We start from the raw sequence: 13,048 nt of genomic DNA on the forward strand, positions 1-13,048 counted from the left end.
ACGCACAAAATCCCACATCTTAATGGTCCCGCTATGGAATTGAGGCTTAATAACCAATACAGTACTGCAGTGAGCTTCACTACAGCACCCCAATGAATACACCAATGTCCTTGAGCGGCAGCATCCAGGAACCTGGTATTAACGGGTTCGAACTGGACGGGGGAAAAATGGAAGTAGTGGAGCCTGACCAGATAAATTGGGTCTGGTGGCTGGTGCCCTGGTCTGACCAGAGATGTGGGCCCAGATGAACAGGAAGAGAAAAGAACTGTCAACTGGCTGACATTGTTTGGATTGGCCCGTATAGAGGTCTTCATTGAAAATAATGGACTCAACCTTGTAACGATATGCGACAGGACAGTTGTCCCCTACAGGTTCTACTAAGTGTCCTCAGACTGTATGTAAACTGGTTTACACCTGGGGCTGCAGAAGATAATTGGTAAACATTGTTGTTTTCATATCAAGACTTCCAGTTGACTCTAATAGTTCAAACTTCAGTTTGTTGATTTTGAGACAAAACCTGCCAACTGAGGATCTGACTCAGGATCTGAAATGACCACACGTGCGTGTGATTGTGTGTGAGCACACAAAATTGGACCCGGGGGACATTGAAAAGGCCATCTCATGAATAGAGCCCTCTCCATGGGTGCTAGTGCACGTCTAGCTGGTACATCATAAGAAAATATCAACGATCATGTGACATCATGATCATCATCCAGTCAAGTTTTGGGATATGTTATGTTATTTCAGTTACAAGTCATTTCTCACTTTTGCAATGTGGAATACACTGACTCACATTCAGACCTAGCTTAAACATGGGAGACACTGTACAATAGGACTACACACTGTGTACAATAGGCCTACACACTGTGTACAATAGGCCTACACACGGTGTACAATCTGCCTACACACTGTGTAAAATAGGTCTACACACTGTGTACAATAGGCCTACACACTGTGTACAATTTGACTACACACTGTGTAAAATAGGTCTACACACTGTGTACAATAGGCCTACACACTGTGTACAATATGCCTACACACTATGTACAATAGGTCTACACACTGTGTACAATATGCCTACATACTGTGTACAATAGGCCTACACACTGTGTACAATTTGACTACACACTGTGTAAAATAGGTCTACACACTGTGTACAATCTGCCTACACACTGTGTACAATATGACTACACACTGTGTACAATAGGTCTACACACTGTGTACAATAGGCCTACACACTGTGTACAATTTGACTACACACTGTGTAAAATAGGTCTACACACTGTGTACAATAGGCCTACACACTGTGTACAATAGGCCTACACACTGTGTACAATAGGCCTACACACTGTGTACAATAGGCCTACACACTGTGTACAATAGGCATACACACTGTGTACAATATGCCTACATACTGTGTACAATAGGCCTACACACTGTGTACAATATGACTACACACTGTGTACAATATGACTACACACTGTGTACAATATGACTACATACTGTACAATAGGACTCCAACTTAACATGTAACTTCAGTGGTTAACATTGGAGATAGTTAATTGCCTACCCAAATTGTTTACCCAAACTCCTAGTAGAATGCTGTGTAATATTTCCCATCGTGCTCTTCTGTCACGACCGTTCTGCAGATTTTCCGCTCTCAGCAACACCAGGTAGGTAATTACAGCTAAGCACTGACACGATTTCTCATATAGGTGTGTGTGTGTGCGTCTGTACTTTTATGTGTGTGTGCGTGTGTGTGTGTTTGTGTGGGTGTGTGTGTCTATATGTGTATGTGTGTCTATATGTGTCTGTGTGTGTGTATGTTTGTGTGTGTGTCTATATGTGTGTGTGTCTATATGTGTTTGTCTTTTGTGTGTGTGTGTGTGTGTGTGTGTGTGTGTGTGTGTGTGTGTGTGTGTGTGTGTGTGTGTGTGTGTGTGTGTGTGTGTGTGTGTGTGTGTGTGTGTGTGTGTGTGTGTGTGTGTGTGTGTGTGTGTGTGTGTGTGTGTGTGTGTGTGTGTGTGTGTGTGTGTCTTTACGTGTGTGTGTTATGAGAAGAGAGCAGGCAAGTCCCATCCATTGATTAACTTTTCTTTAAAGAAACTTTCTAATTGAGCCGTTGGAAGATTCGCCGGAGGATTAGAGGAGGACAGTAAATGAGTGTTTAAAGCTGGCGCAGGTCTGGCACAGGTCTGGCTCAGGTCCAGCTCAGGTCCGGCTCAGGTCCGGGTCAGGTCTGGCTCAGGTCTGGCACAGGTCTGGCTCAGGTCTGGGTCAGGTCTGGCTCAGGTCTGGCTCAGGTCTGGCTCAGGTCTGGCTCAGGTCTGGCTCAGGTCTGGCTCAGGTCTGGCACAGGTCTGGCTCAGGTCTCTCACAGGTCTGGCTCAGGTCTGGCTCAGGTCTGGCACAGGTCTGGCACAGGTCTGGCACAGGTCTGGCTCAGGTCTGGCACAGGTCTGGCTCAAGTCTGGCACAGGCCTGGCTCAGGTCTGGCACAGGCCTGGCTCAGGTCTGGCACAGGTCTGGCACAGGTCTGGCTCAGGTCTGGCTCAGGTCTGGCACAGGTCTGGCTCAGGTCTGGCTCAGGTCTGGCACAGGTCTGGCACAGGTCTGGCTCAAGTCTGGCACAGGTCTGGCTCAGGTCTGGCACAGGTCTGGCTCAGGTCTGGCACAGGTCTGGCTCAGGTCTGGCTCAGGTCTGGCACAGGTCTGGCTCAGGTCTGGCTCAGGTCTGGCACACGTCTGGCACAGGTCTGGCTCAGGTCTGGCACAGGTCTGGCTCAGGTCTGGCACAGGTCTTGCTCAGGTCTGGCTCATGCTTTGCGAGAAGAACGATTCCCTAATAATCCTGTTTACATGGACACATCTGAAATCAGGCTACCTGGTGGGACTTTTGATAAAGCCATAAAATCGTCAATCAAACTAAACGTTCTACCACAGTGACTGTGTTGTTTTCGCGAAGTCTATTTTGATTGTGTGTTCTGACAGTTTGTTTAAAAAAACTATTTATAAAATGCATACTTTCAGTTTTTCCAAGCTCACTTCACTCATAAAAGGGAGGCTTGCGCTAACGGTGCTGGCACATGTGCAGATCAAAGACACCGCTGGAACGCCGACTGTTTCAAATGAAATGTCGTAATAATTAGAAAGATTAATCAGAATACCAAGTGTTCTAATCGGCGTATTCTTACTTCGATTTTGACCTTGTTTTGACCTTGACCGTGTTTACATGACTATGACATGACATGCCATACACATCCTGCTGCCATAATCATTTTAATATCGAATTATTAGTGTGCATGTAAACATACTCATAGAGATCACTGTGGTTCACCTCTCTGTGAAGTGGAACGGCACTGTGTGATCTTATGACTGCATCCCAAATGAAACCCTATTCCCTTTATAGTGCTCTACTTTTGACCAGAGCTTTATGGTCCCTGGTCAAAAGTAGTGCATTATATAGGGAATACGGTACCGTTTGAAACACAACCTATGTCTCTAAGTATTGACCTCTGACCTCATGATTACTTTCTGAGGTAATTATGAATTTTGAAAACTTTAAAACAATCTTCTAAGTGGTATCCTTCCAGTGGAGGCTGGTGGCGGGAGGTATAGGAGGACGGGCTCATTGTAATGGCTGGAATGGAGTAAATGTAGCAGAGTCAAACATATGGTTTCCATGTTTGATGTGTTCAATACCGTTCCATATATTCCATTCCAGCCATTACAATGAGCCCGCCCCCCTATAGCGCCTACCACCAGCCTCCTCTGTATTCTTTCCACTTTAATGTGATTAGTTTGACCCAACACTATGAATGAACATTACGTTGTTATTACACATTTCTTACACTTTTATTGCTTTATGTATATGAAAGACACCTAGAATGGTGACGACACAAGTGACACAAGTCAGTGCAATGGCAGTAAGAAACGACATGGCTAAAAGAAGGCTGTTAAGGAGACACCCTCAGGAGACGCTGTCAGCACTCAGCCATTGGCCTCATTCTAAGGTTACAATAGAGTATGGCAACTGAACATTTAAATGGGGAGTCTCTTCTGTTTGTTCTAGGAACTTCAGGAAGTTCCATAGAAATGTGGCTTCTTCCTAGAGCTCTGGAGTCCTGTCGGTCGCCGTGGACATTCCGCTTCGGTAACGAGCCTAATTAGTGCAATTCGGAATCCTAATCATCACCTCTAATGGAGTGTTGAAAATGATCATCAAATGGGGTTTCACTAACGCAAGTCTGGGCCGAGACCCACTCAGCCATTTTTAGACTTTATTAATTGTTCACGAGGGGAATAGAGAGAAAGAGAGAGAGCTGGAGGGGATAATGAGAAAGACAGATAAGGGGGGAAGGAGATAATTAGAAAGAGAGAGAAGGGGGGAAGACAGGGAAAGAAAATGGATTCAAAATAGGGGGAATGGATTTGATAGTTAGTGAGAGCGAGGAGAGATGGAGGTTCTGATGAGGCAGAGAGGAAGTCAGATCGTCATAGAGACGGGAGAGAGGGGAATCCAGAGAGAGAAAGAGTGAGAGAAACAGAGAGAGATAGGCAACTTCCTTACAAATGACAGGAATTGATCAAATGTAATGTTTCTAGTGATATGAGCCAGTGGGATTTGGTGATAGAGAGGAAAGCTACAGTATGATTAAAGCTGAGGTGTTGTCTAATGATTTGCGCTCTTCAGTTACTCAGCATGAGAGGATTCTCGTTGAAAGAGCTGTGTGTGTATGTGTGCATATTTTTGATTGTGTTATCGTATCTCCCTCAAGATAGATGTTGTACTGTGATAATGCTTTAGTGAAGATGATTGTGTTATCGTATCTCCCTCAAGATAGATGTTGTACTGTGATAATGGAGTAGTGAAGATGATTGTGTTATCGTATCTCCCTCAAGATAGATGTTGTACTGTGATAATGCTTTAGTGAAGATGATTGTGTTATCGTATCTCCCTCAAGATAGATGTTGTACTGTGATAATGGAGTAGTGAAGATGATTGTGTTATCGTATCTCCCTCAAGATAGATGTTGTACTGTGATAATGGATTAGTGAAGAGAGGATTGAAATCATCATGCATAGGGATGATCACCTGATCAGCTGGAAATGAGTAAGCTACCCTCCAGAATGTCTGTACTAACATTGATTCCCTTGATTATCTTTGATTATCATTAATATTGATTACCCTGGTTCACTTTGTGTGACTGTAATAGAATCAACTGTTGTTTCTGTTTCACTGTAGCCTTGGTTACCTTGGTGTGACTGTGAACTTGGTTACTTTGGTTTGACTGTAGCCTTGGTTAACTGCTGTGACTGTGAGCTTGGTTACTTTGGTTTGACTGTAGCCTTGGTTAACTGCTGTGACTGAGCTTGGTTACTTTGGTTTGACTGTAGCCTTGGTTAACTGGTGTGACTGTGAGCTTGGTTACTTTGGTTTGACTGTAGCCTTGGTTAACTGGTGTGACTGTGAGCTTGGTTACTTTGGTTTGACTGTAGCCTTGGTTAACTGGTGTGACTGTGAGCTTGGTTACTTTGGATTGACTGTAGCCTTGGTTAACTGGTGTGACTGTGAGCTTGGTTACTTTGGTTTGACTGTAGCCTTGGTTAACTGGTGTGACTGTGAGCTTGGTTACTTTGGTTTGACTGTAGCCTTGGTTAACTGCTGTGACTGTAACCAAGGTTACTTTGGTTTGACTGTGGCCTTGGTTAACTGCTGTGACTGTGAGCTTGGTTACTTTGTTTTGACTGTAGCCTTGGTTAACTGCTGTGACTGTGAGCTTGGTTACTTTGGTTTGACTGTGGCCTTGGTTAACTGCTGTGACTGTGAGCTTGGTTACTTTGTTTTGACTGTAGCCTTGGTTAACTGCTGTGACTGTGAGCTTGGTTACTTTGGTTTGACTGTGGCCTTGGTTAACTGCTGTGACTGTGAGCTTGGTTACTTTGTTTTGACTGTAGCCTTGGTTAACTGCTGTGACTGTGAGCTTGGTTACTTTGGTTTGACTGTAGCCTTGGTTAACTGCTGTGACTGTGAGCTTGGTTACTTTGGTTTGACTGTAGCCTTGGTTAACTGGTGTGACTGTGAGCTTGGTTACTTTGGTTTGACTGTAGCCTTGGTTAACTGGTGTGACTGTGAGCTTGGTTACTTTGGTTTGACTGTAGCCTTGGTTAACTGGTGTGACTGTGAGCTTGGTTACTTTGGCTTGACTCTAGCCTTGGTTAACTGGTGTGACTGTGAGCTTGGTTACTTTGGTTTGACTGTAGCCTTGGTTAACTGCTGTGACTGTGAGCTGGGTTACTTTGGTTTGACCGTAGCCTTGGTTAACTGGTGTGACTGTGAGCTTGGTTACTTTGGTTTGACTGTAGCCTTGGTTAACTGCTGTGACTGTGAGCTTGGTTACTTTGGTTTGACTGTAGCCTTGGTTAACTGCTGTGACTGTGAGCTTGGTTACTTTGGTTTGACTGTAGCTTTGGTTAACTGGTGTGACTGTGAGCTTGGTTACTTTGGTTTGACTGTAGCCTTGGTTAACTGCTGTGACTGTAACCGAGGTTACTTTGGTTTGACTGTAGCCTTGGTTAACTGCTGTGACTGTAACCAAGGTTACTTTGGTTTGACTGTAGCCTTGGTTAACTGCTGTGACTGTAACCGAGGTTACTTTGGTTTGACTGTAGCCTTGGTTAACTGGTGTGACTGTGAGCTTGGTTACTTTGGTTTGACTGTAGCCTTGGTTAACTGCTGTGACTGTAACCGAGGTTACTTTGGTTTGACTGTAGCCTTGGTTAACTGGTGTGACTGTGAGCTTGGTTACTTTGGTTTGACTGTAGCCTTGGTTAACTGCTGTGACTGTAACCGAGGTTACTTTGGTTTGACTGTAGCCTTGGTTAACTGCTGTGACTGTAACCAAGGTTACTTTGGTTTGACTGTAGCCTTGGTTAACTGGTGTGACTGTGAGCTTGGTTACTTTGGTTTGACTGTAGCCTTGGTTAACTGGTGTGACTGTGAGCTTGGTTACTTTGGTTTGACTGTAGCCTTGGTTAACTGCTGTGACTGTAACCGAGGTTACTTTGTTTGACCTCGCCTAACACCGCTAGTGTGCTCTGTCTTTTGCTCAGATGGATGAATGTGATGGAAGCCTCCAGAACATCTTCTCCTCCTCTCCTCTATTTCCACTCCCTCTGTTTAGACCTCTCTCTCCTTTCCCTCCCTCTCTCCTCTTGTCCACCCATTCATCTCTCCCTACAGCTCTCTTTGTCCTTCTGTCTCTCACTGTCACTCTCTCCTTCTCTCCATTTCGCTATCTATCCCTCTCTACCCCAGACTCGTTCACCTCACAAATCACAAGCATTCTGTAAATAGCTGAGGTATTTGGTGTTCAGGATGGGATAGGGGTGTCAAGGAGGGGTGTGTGTGTGTGTATGTATCTGAGTATCTGTGTGTGTGTTATAAAACTAAAATCTGGGGCAGAGTGGAGTAGAATGTGGTTGAGAACCCCCCCATCTTGTTCAGAAGAGTATTGGGAGCGAGGTACTGTATACCTGATGCTGTGCTTTGTAACTCAGATTCCCCTGTCCTGACCCACCTAGCAGTGAGCTGAGGAATGACTTTGGACCTGGGATATGACGTGTGTGTGTGTGTGTGTGTGTGTGTGTGTGTGTGTGTGTGTGTGTGTGTGTGTGTGTGTGTGTGTGTGTGTGTGTGTGTGTGTGTGTGTGTGTGTGTGTGTGTGTGTGTGTGTGTGTGTGTGTGTGTGTGTGTGTGTGTGTACGGGGGATCTCCTTTTAGCACAAGGCAGACTGCTTGTTTCTATTTTTCTCTCTAGGAGAACATGTCCCTGAGCTCGGGTGTAGGATCAATTTAACCTGACCTCTTTCCTAAGCGTGTTTTCTTGACAAATTGGACAAAATCATTGCATATTGCCATGCAAAATGTCAGAATTGCTGTAGCAAAATCAAGCATTTTTGCCTGCAAATATCAAACCAAATGTCACGAACGGTGTTGTAAAGAATCGGACCAAAATGCAGCGTGGTTTGGGTTCATCATCTTTATTATGTGAACCGGCAAAAAACAATAAAGAACCAAACGAGCGTGAAGCTATGTAGTGCTAAAGGCAACTATACACAAACAAGATCCCACAACCAACAGGTGGGAAAGGCTGCCTAAGTATGATCCCCAATCAGAGACAATGATAGACAGCTGCCTCAGATTGGGAACCATACCAGGCCAACCTAGAAATAAAGAAACTTGAATTGCCCACCCTAGTCACACCCCGAACTAACCCAAAATAGAGAATGCAGGATCTCTAAGGTCAGGGCGTGACACCAAATCGCTGGGAAATCCTGCAGGGATCAGAATAAGGTGCTGTTTGAGACGCAAAATGGGTGGAGGTGATGAGGGGGTGTGGCCGCAAGCCTTCAGTTGGGGATACCTCTGTCCTCTCTTCTCCTTCTAATCTATCCATCTCCACTTGGACATCTTAGACTTTCCTCTCCTTTTCCACCCCTGTTTTCATATTTTTCCATACCTCTTTTATTTCTCTATCAGCGTTTTAGTTCTTCTTCCCCTTCATCCTTAATGAACTTTCTCATTCTATCTCATTCTCTATTCCTCTTTTAAATCTCTCCTCTCAACTTTCCATATCCCCTTCCTCCCTCTTTCGGTCCTTCTTCTACATACTGTATTTCCTCTCCTTACCTTATTCTCCGTCTTTTTCCCTCAATTCTGTCTCTGTTCCTCCCTTCGTCTCTCTCTCTCTCTCTCTCTCTCTCTCTCTCTCTCTCTCTCTCTCTCTCTCTCTCTCTCTCTCTCTCTCTCTCTCCCTCTTTCCTTCCCTGTGGGGACTCTCACTCAGCTGTCAGATAGAGTGTGATGATCTATTGGCTGTTACACTTGAGCAATTAGGCAAAGAGATCCAGAACAGAGAGAGAGAGAGAGAGAGAGATGTTAAGAGAGAAAGAGAGAGTCAGATACAGAGAGGGAGAGGAGGAAGAGAGACCGAGAATGTGGAACGGAGGATGGGAAGAGAGAGAAAGTGCGAGAGAGAGAGGGAGAGGATGAGAAGGTGGGGGGTGTACGGGTACAAAGACATATGGAATTCTGGGATCGACAGCTAAGGAGAAGATAGGAAAGGTGGAAAGCAGGGAGAAGAAGATGCTGGAGAGGAGGGAGGAGAACATGGTGAAGAGGTGGGAGGAGAACATGGTGAAGAGGAGGGAGGAGAACATGGAGTAGGGAGGAGAACATGGAGGAGGAGGGAGGAGAACATGGAGGAGGAGGGAGGAGAAGATGGTGAAGAGGAGGGAGGAAAACATGGTGAAGAGGAGGGAGGAAAACATGGTGAAGAGGAGGGAGGAGAACATGGAGGAGGAGGGAGGAAAACATGGAGGAGGAGGGAGGAGAACATGGAGGAGGAGGGAGGAACACATGGTGAAGAGGAGGGAGGAGAAGATGGTGAAGAGGAGGGAGGAGAACATGGAGGAGGAGGGAGGAGAACATGGAGGAGGAGGGAGGAAAACATGGAGGAGGAGGGAGGAGAACATGGAGGAGGAGGGAGGAACACATGGTGAAGAGGAGGGAGGAGAAGATGGTGAAGAGGAGGGAGGAGAACATGGAGGAAGAGGGAGGAGAAGATGGTGAAGAGGAGGGAGGAGAAGATGGTGAAGAGGAGGGAGGAGAAGATGGTGAAGAGGAGGGAGGAGAACATGGTGAAGAGGAGGGAGGAGAAGATGGTGAAGAGGAGAAGATGGTGAAGAGGAGGGAGGAGAACATGGTGAAGAGGAGGGAGGAAAACATGGTGAAGTGGAGGGAGGAGAACATGGAGGAAGAGGGAGGAGAAGATGGTGAAGAGGAGGGAGGAGAAGATGGTGAAGAGGAGGGAGGAGAAGATGGTGAAGAGGAGGGAGGAGAAGATGGTGAAGAGGAGGGAGGAGGACATGGTGAAGAGGAGGGAGGAGGACATGGTGAAGAGGAGGGAGGAGAACATGGTGAAGAGGAGGGAGGAGGACATGGTGAAGAGGAGGGAGGAGGATATGGTGAAGAGGAGGGAGGAGAAGATGGTGAAGAGGAGGGAGGAGAAGATGGTGAAGCGGAGGGAGGAGAACATGGTGAAGAGGAGGGAGGAGAACATGGTGAAGAGGAGGGAGGAGAACATGGTGAAGAGGAGGGAGGAGAACATGGTGAAGAGGAGGGAGGAGAAGATGGTGAAGAGGAGGGAGGAGAAGATGGTGAAGAGGAGGGAGGAGGACATGGTGAAGAGGAGGGAGGAGGACATGGTGAAGAGGAGGGAGGAGAACATGGTGAAGAGGAGGGAGGAGAATATGGTGAAGAGCAGGGAGGAGAAGATGGTGAAGAGGAGGGAGGAAAACATGGTGAAGAGGAGGGAGGAGAAGATGGTGGAGAGGAGGGAGGAGAAGATGGTGAAGAGGTGGGAGGAGGACATGGTGAAGAGGAGAGAGGAAAACATGGTGAAGAGGAGGGAGGAGAACATGGTGAAGAGGAGGGAGGAACACATGGTGAAGAGGAGGGAGAAGATGATGAAGAGGAGGGAGGTGGAGAATATAGTGGAGAGGAGGCAGGAGAAGATGGTGAAGAGGAGGGAGGAGAATATGGTGAAGAGGAGGGAGAAGATGATGAAGAGGAGGGAGGAGAAGATGATGAAGAGGAGGGAGGAGAAGATGGTGAAGAGGAGGGAGGAAAACATGGTGAAGAGGAGGGAGGAGAAGATGGTGAAGAGGAGGGAGGAGAAGATGGTGGAGAGGAGGGAGGAAAACATGGTGAAGAGGAGGGAGGAGAAGATGGTGAAGAGGAGGGAGGAGAATATGGTGAAGAGGAGGGAGGAAAACATGGTGAAAAGGAGGGAGGAGAACATGGTGAAGAGGAGGGAGGAGAATATGGTGAAGAGGAGGGAGGAGAAGATGGTGAAGAGGAGGGAGGAGAACATGGTGAAGAGGAGGGAGGAGAAGATGGTGGAGAGGAGGGAGGAGAAGATGGTGAAGAGGTGGGAGGAGGACATGGTGAAGAGGAGGAGGAAAACATGGTGAAGAGGAGGGAGGAGAACATGGTGAAGAGGAGGGAGGAAACATGGTGAAGAGGAGGGAGAAGATGATGAAGAGGAGGGAGGTGGAGAATATAGTGGAGAGGAGGGAGGAGAAGATGGTGAAGAGGAGGGAGGAGAACATGGTGAAGAGGAGGGAGGAGATGATGAAGAGGAGGGAGGAGAAGATGATGAAGAGGAGGGAGGAGAAGATGGTGAAGAGGAGGGAGGAGAAGATGGTGAAGAGGAGGGAGGAGAAGATGGTGAAGAGGAGGGAGGAGGACATGGTGAAGAGGAGGGAGGAGGATATGGTGAAGAGGAGGGAGGAGAAGATGGTGAAGAGGAGGGAGGAGAAGATGGTGAAGAGGAGGGAGGAGAACATGGTGAAGAGGAGGGAGGAGAACATGGTGAAGAGGAGGGAGGAGAACATGGTGAAGAGGAGGGAGGAGAAGATGGTGAAGAGGAGGGAGGAAGATGGTGGAGTGGAGGGAGGAACATGGTGAAGAGGAGGGAGGAGAACATGGTGAAGAGGAGGGAGGAGAATATGGTGAAGAGCAGGGAGGAGAAGATGGTGAAGAGGGAGGGAGGAAAACATGGTGAAGAGGAGGGAGGAGATGATGGTGAAGAGGAGGGAGGAGAATATGGTGAAGAGGAGGGAGGAAAACATGGTGAAAAGGAGGGAGGATAAGATGGTGAAGAGGAGGGAGGAGAACATGGTGAAGAGGAGAGAGGATGGTGAAGGAGGGAGGAGAAGATGGTGAAGAGGAGGGAGGAGAAGATGGTGAAGAGGAGGGAGGAGAAGATGGTGAAGAGGAGGGGAGAAGATGGTGAAGAGGTGGGAGGAGGACATGGTGAAGAGGAGAGAAGAAATAGTGGTGAAGAGGAGGGAGGAGAACATGGTGAAGAGGAGGGAGGAACATGGTGAAGAGGAGGGAGAAGATGATGAAGAGGAGGGAGGAGAAGATGATGAAGAGGAGGGAGGAGAAGATGGTGAAGAGGAGGGAGGAGAAGATGGTGAAGAGGAGGAGGAAGATGATGAAGAGGAGGGAGGAGAAGATGATGAAGAGGAGGGAGGAGAAGATGGTGAAGAGGAGGGAGGAGAAGATGGTGAAGAGGAGGGAGGAGAAGATGGTGAAGAGGAGGGAGGAGGACATGGTGAAGAGGAGGGAGGAGGATATGGTGAAGAGGAGGGAGGAGAAGATGGTGAAGAGGAGGGAGGAGAACATGGTGAAGAGGAGGGAGGAGATGGTGAAGAGGAGGGAGGAGAACATGGTGAAGAGGAGGGAGGAGAAGATGGTGAAGAGGAGGGAGGAGAAGATGGTGAAGAGGAGGGAGGAACATGGTGAAGTGGAGGGAGGAGAAGATGATGAAGAGGAGGGAGGAGAACATGGTGAAGAGGAGGGAGGAGAATATGGTGAAGAGCAGGGAGGAGAAGATGGTGAAGAGGAGGGAGGAAAACATGGTGAAGAGGAGGGAGAAGATGATGGTGAAGAGGAGGGAGGAGAATATGGTGAAGAGGAGGGAGGAAAACATGGTGAAAAGGAGGGAGGAGAACATGGTGAAGAGGAGGGAGGAGAACATGGTGAAGAGGAGAGGATGGTGAAGAGGAGGGAGGAGAACATGGTGAAGAGGAGGGAGGAAAACATGGTGAAGTGGAGGGAGGAGAACATGGAGGAAGAGGGAGGAGAAGATGAGGAAGAGGAGGGAGGAGAACATGGTGAAGAGGAGGGAGGAGAACATGGTGAAGAGGAGGGAGGAGAACATGGTGAAGAGGAGGGAGGAGAACATGGTGAAGAGGAGGGAGGAGAAGATGGTGAAGAGGAGAGGAGAATATGGTGAAGAGGAGGGAGGAGAACATGGTGAAGAGGAGGGAGGAAAACATGGTGAAGTGGAGGGAGGAGAACATGTAGGAAGAGGAGGAGGATGGTGAAGAGGAGGGATGAGAACATGGTGAAGAGGAGGGAGGAGAAGACATGGAGGAAGTGGAGAAGATGGAGAAGAGGAGGGAGGAGAACATG

At 47.5% G+C, this 13,048-nt stretch overlaps 1 protein-coding gene across 1 annotated transcript; it reads right to left on the reverse strand.

The window, feature by feature from the left end:
- Positions 1–2,464: 2,464 nt before the first annotated feature.
- LOC127910091 (putative protein TPRXL) lies at positions 2,465–12,577 on the reverse strand (the record flags this gene model as incomplete). Its single annotated transcript, XM_052473147.1, has 3 exons — positions 2,465–2,635; positions 11,959–12,377; positions 12,442–12,577. Coding segments are annotated over 3 exons (726 nt in total), but the record flags the coding sequence as incomplete, so codon positions are not given.
- Between the last annotated feature and the right edge of the window lie 471 nt (positions 12,578–13,048).

Source organism: Oncorhynchus keta, chromosome 20 (assembly GCF_023373465.1).
Source record: "Oncorhynchus keta strain PuntledgeMale-10-30-2019 chromosome 20, Oket_V2, whole genome shotgun sequence".
NCBI classification, from domain to species: Eukaryota; Metazoa; Chordata; class Actinopteri; order Salmoniformes; family Salmonidae; genus Oncorhynchus; species Oncorhynchus keta.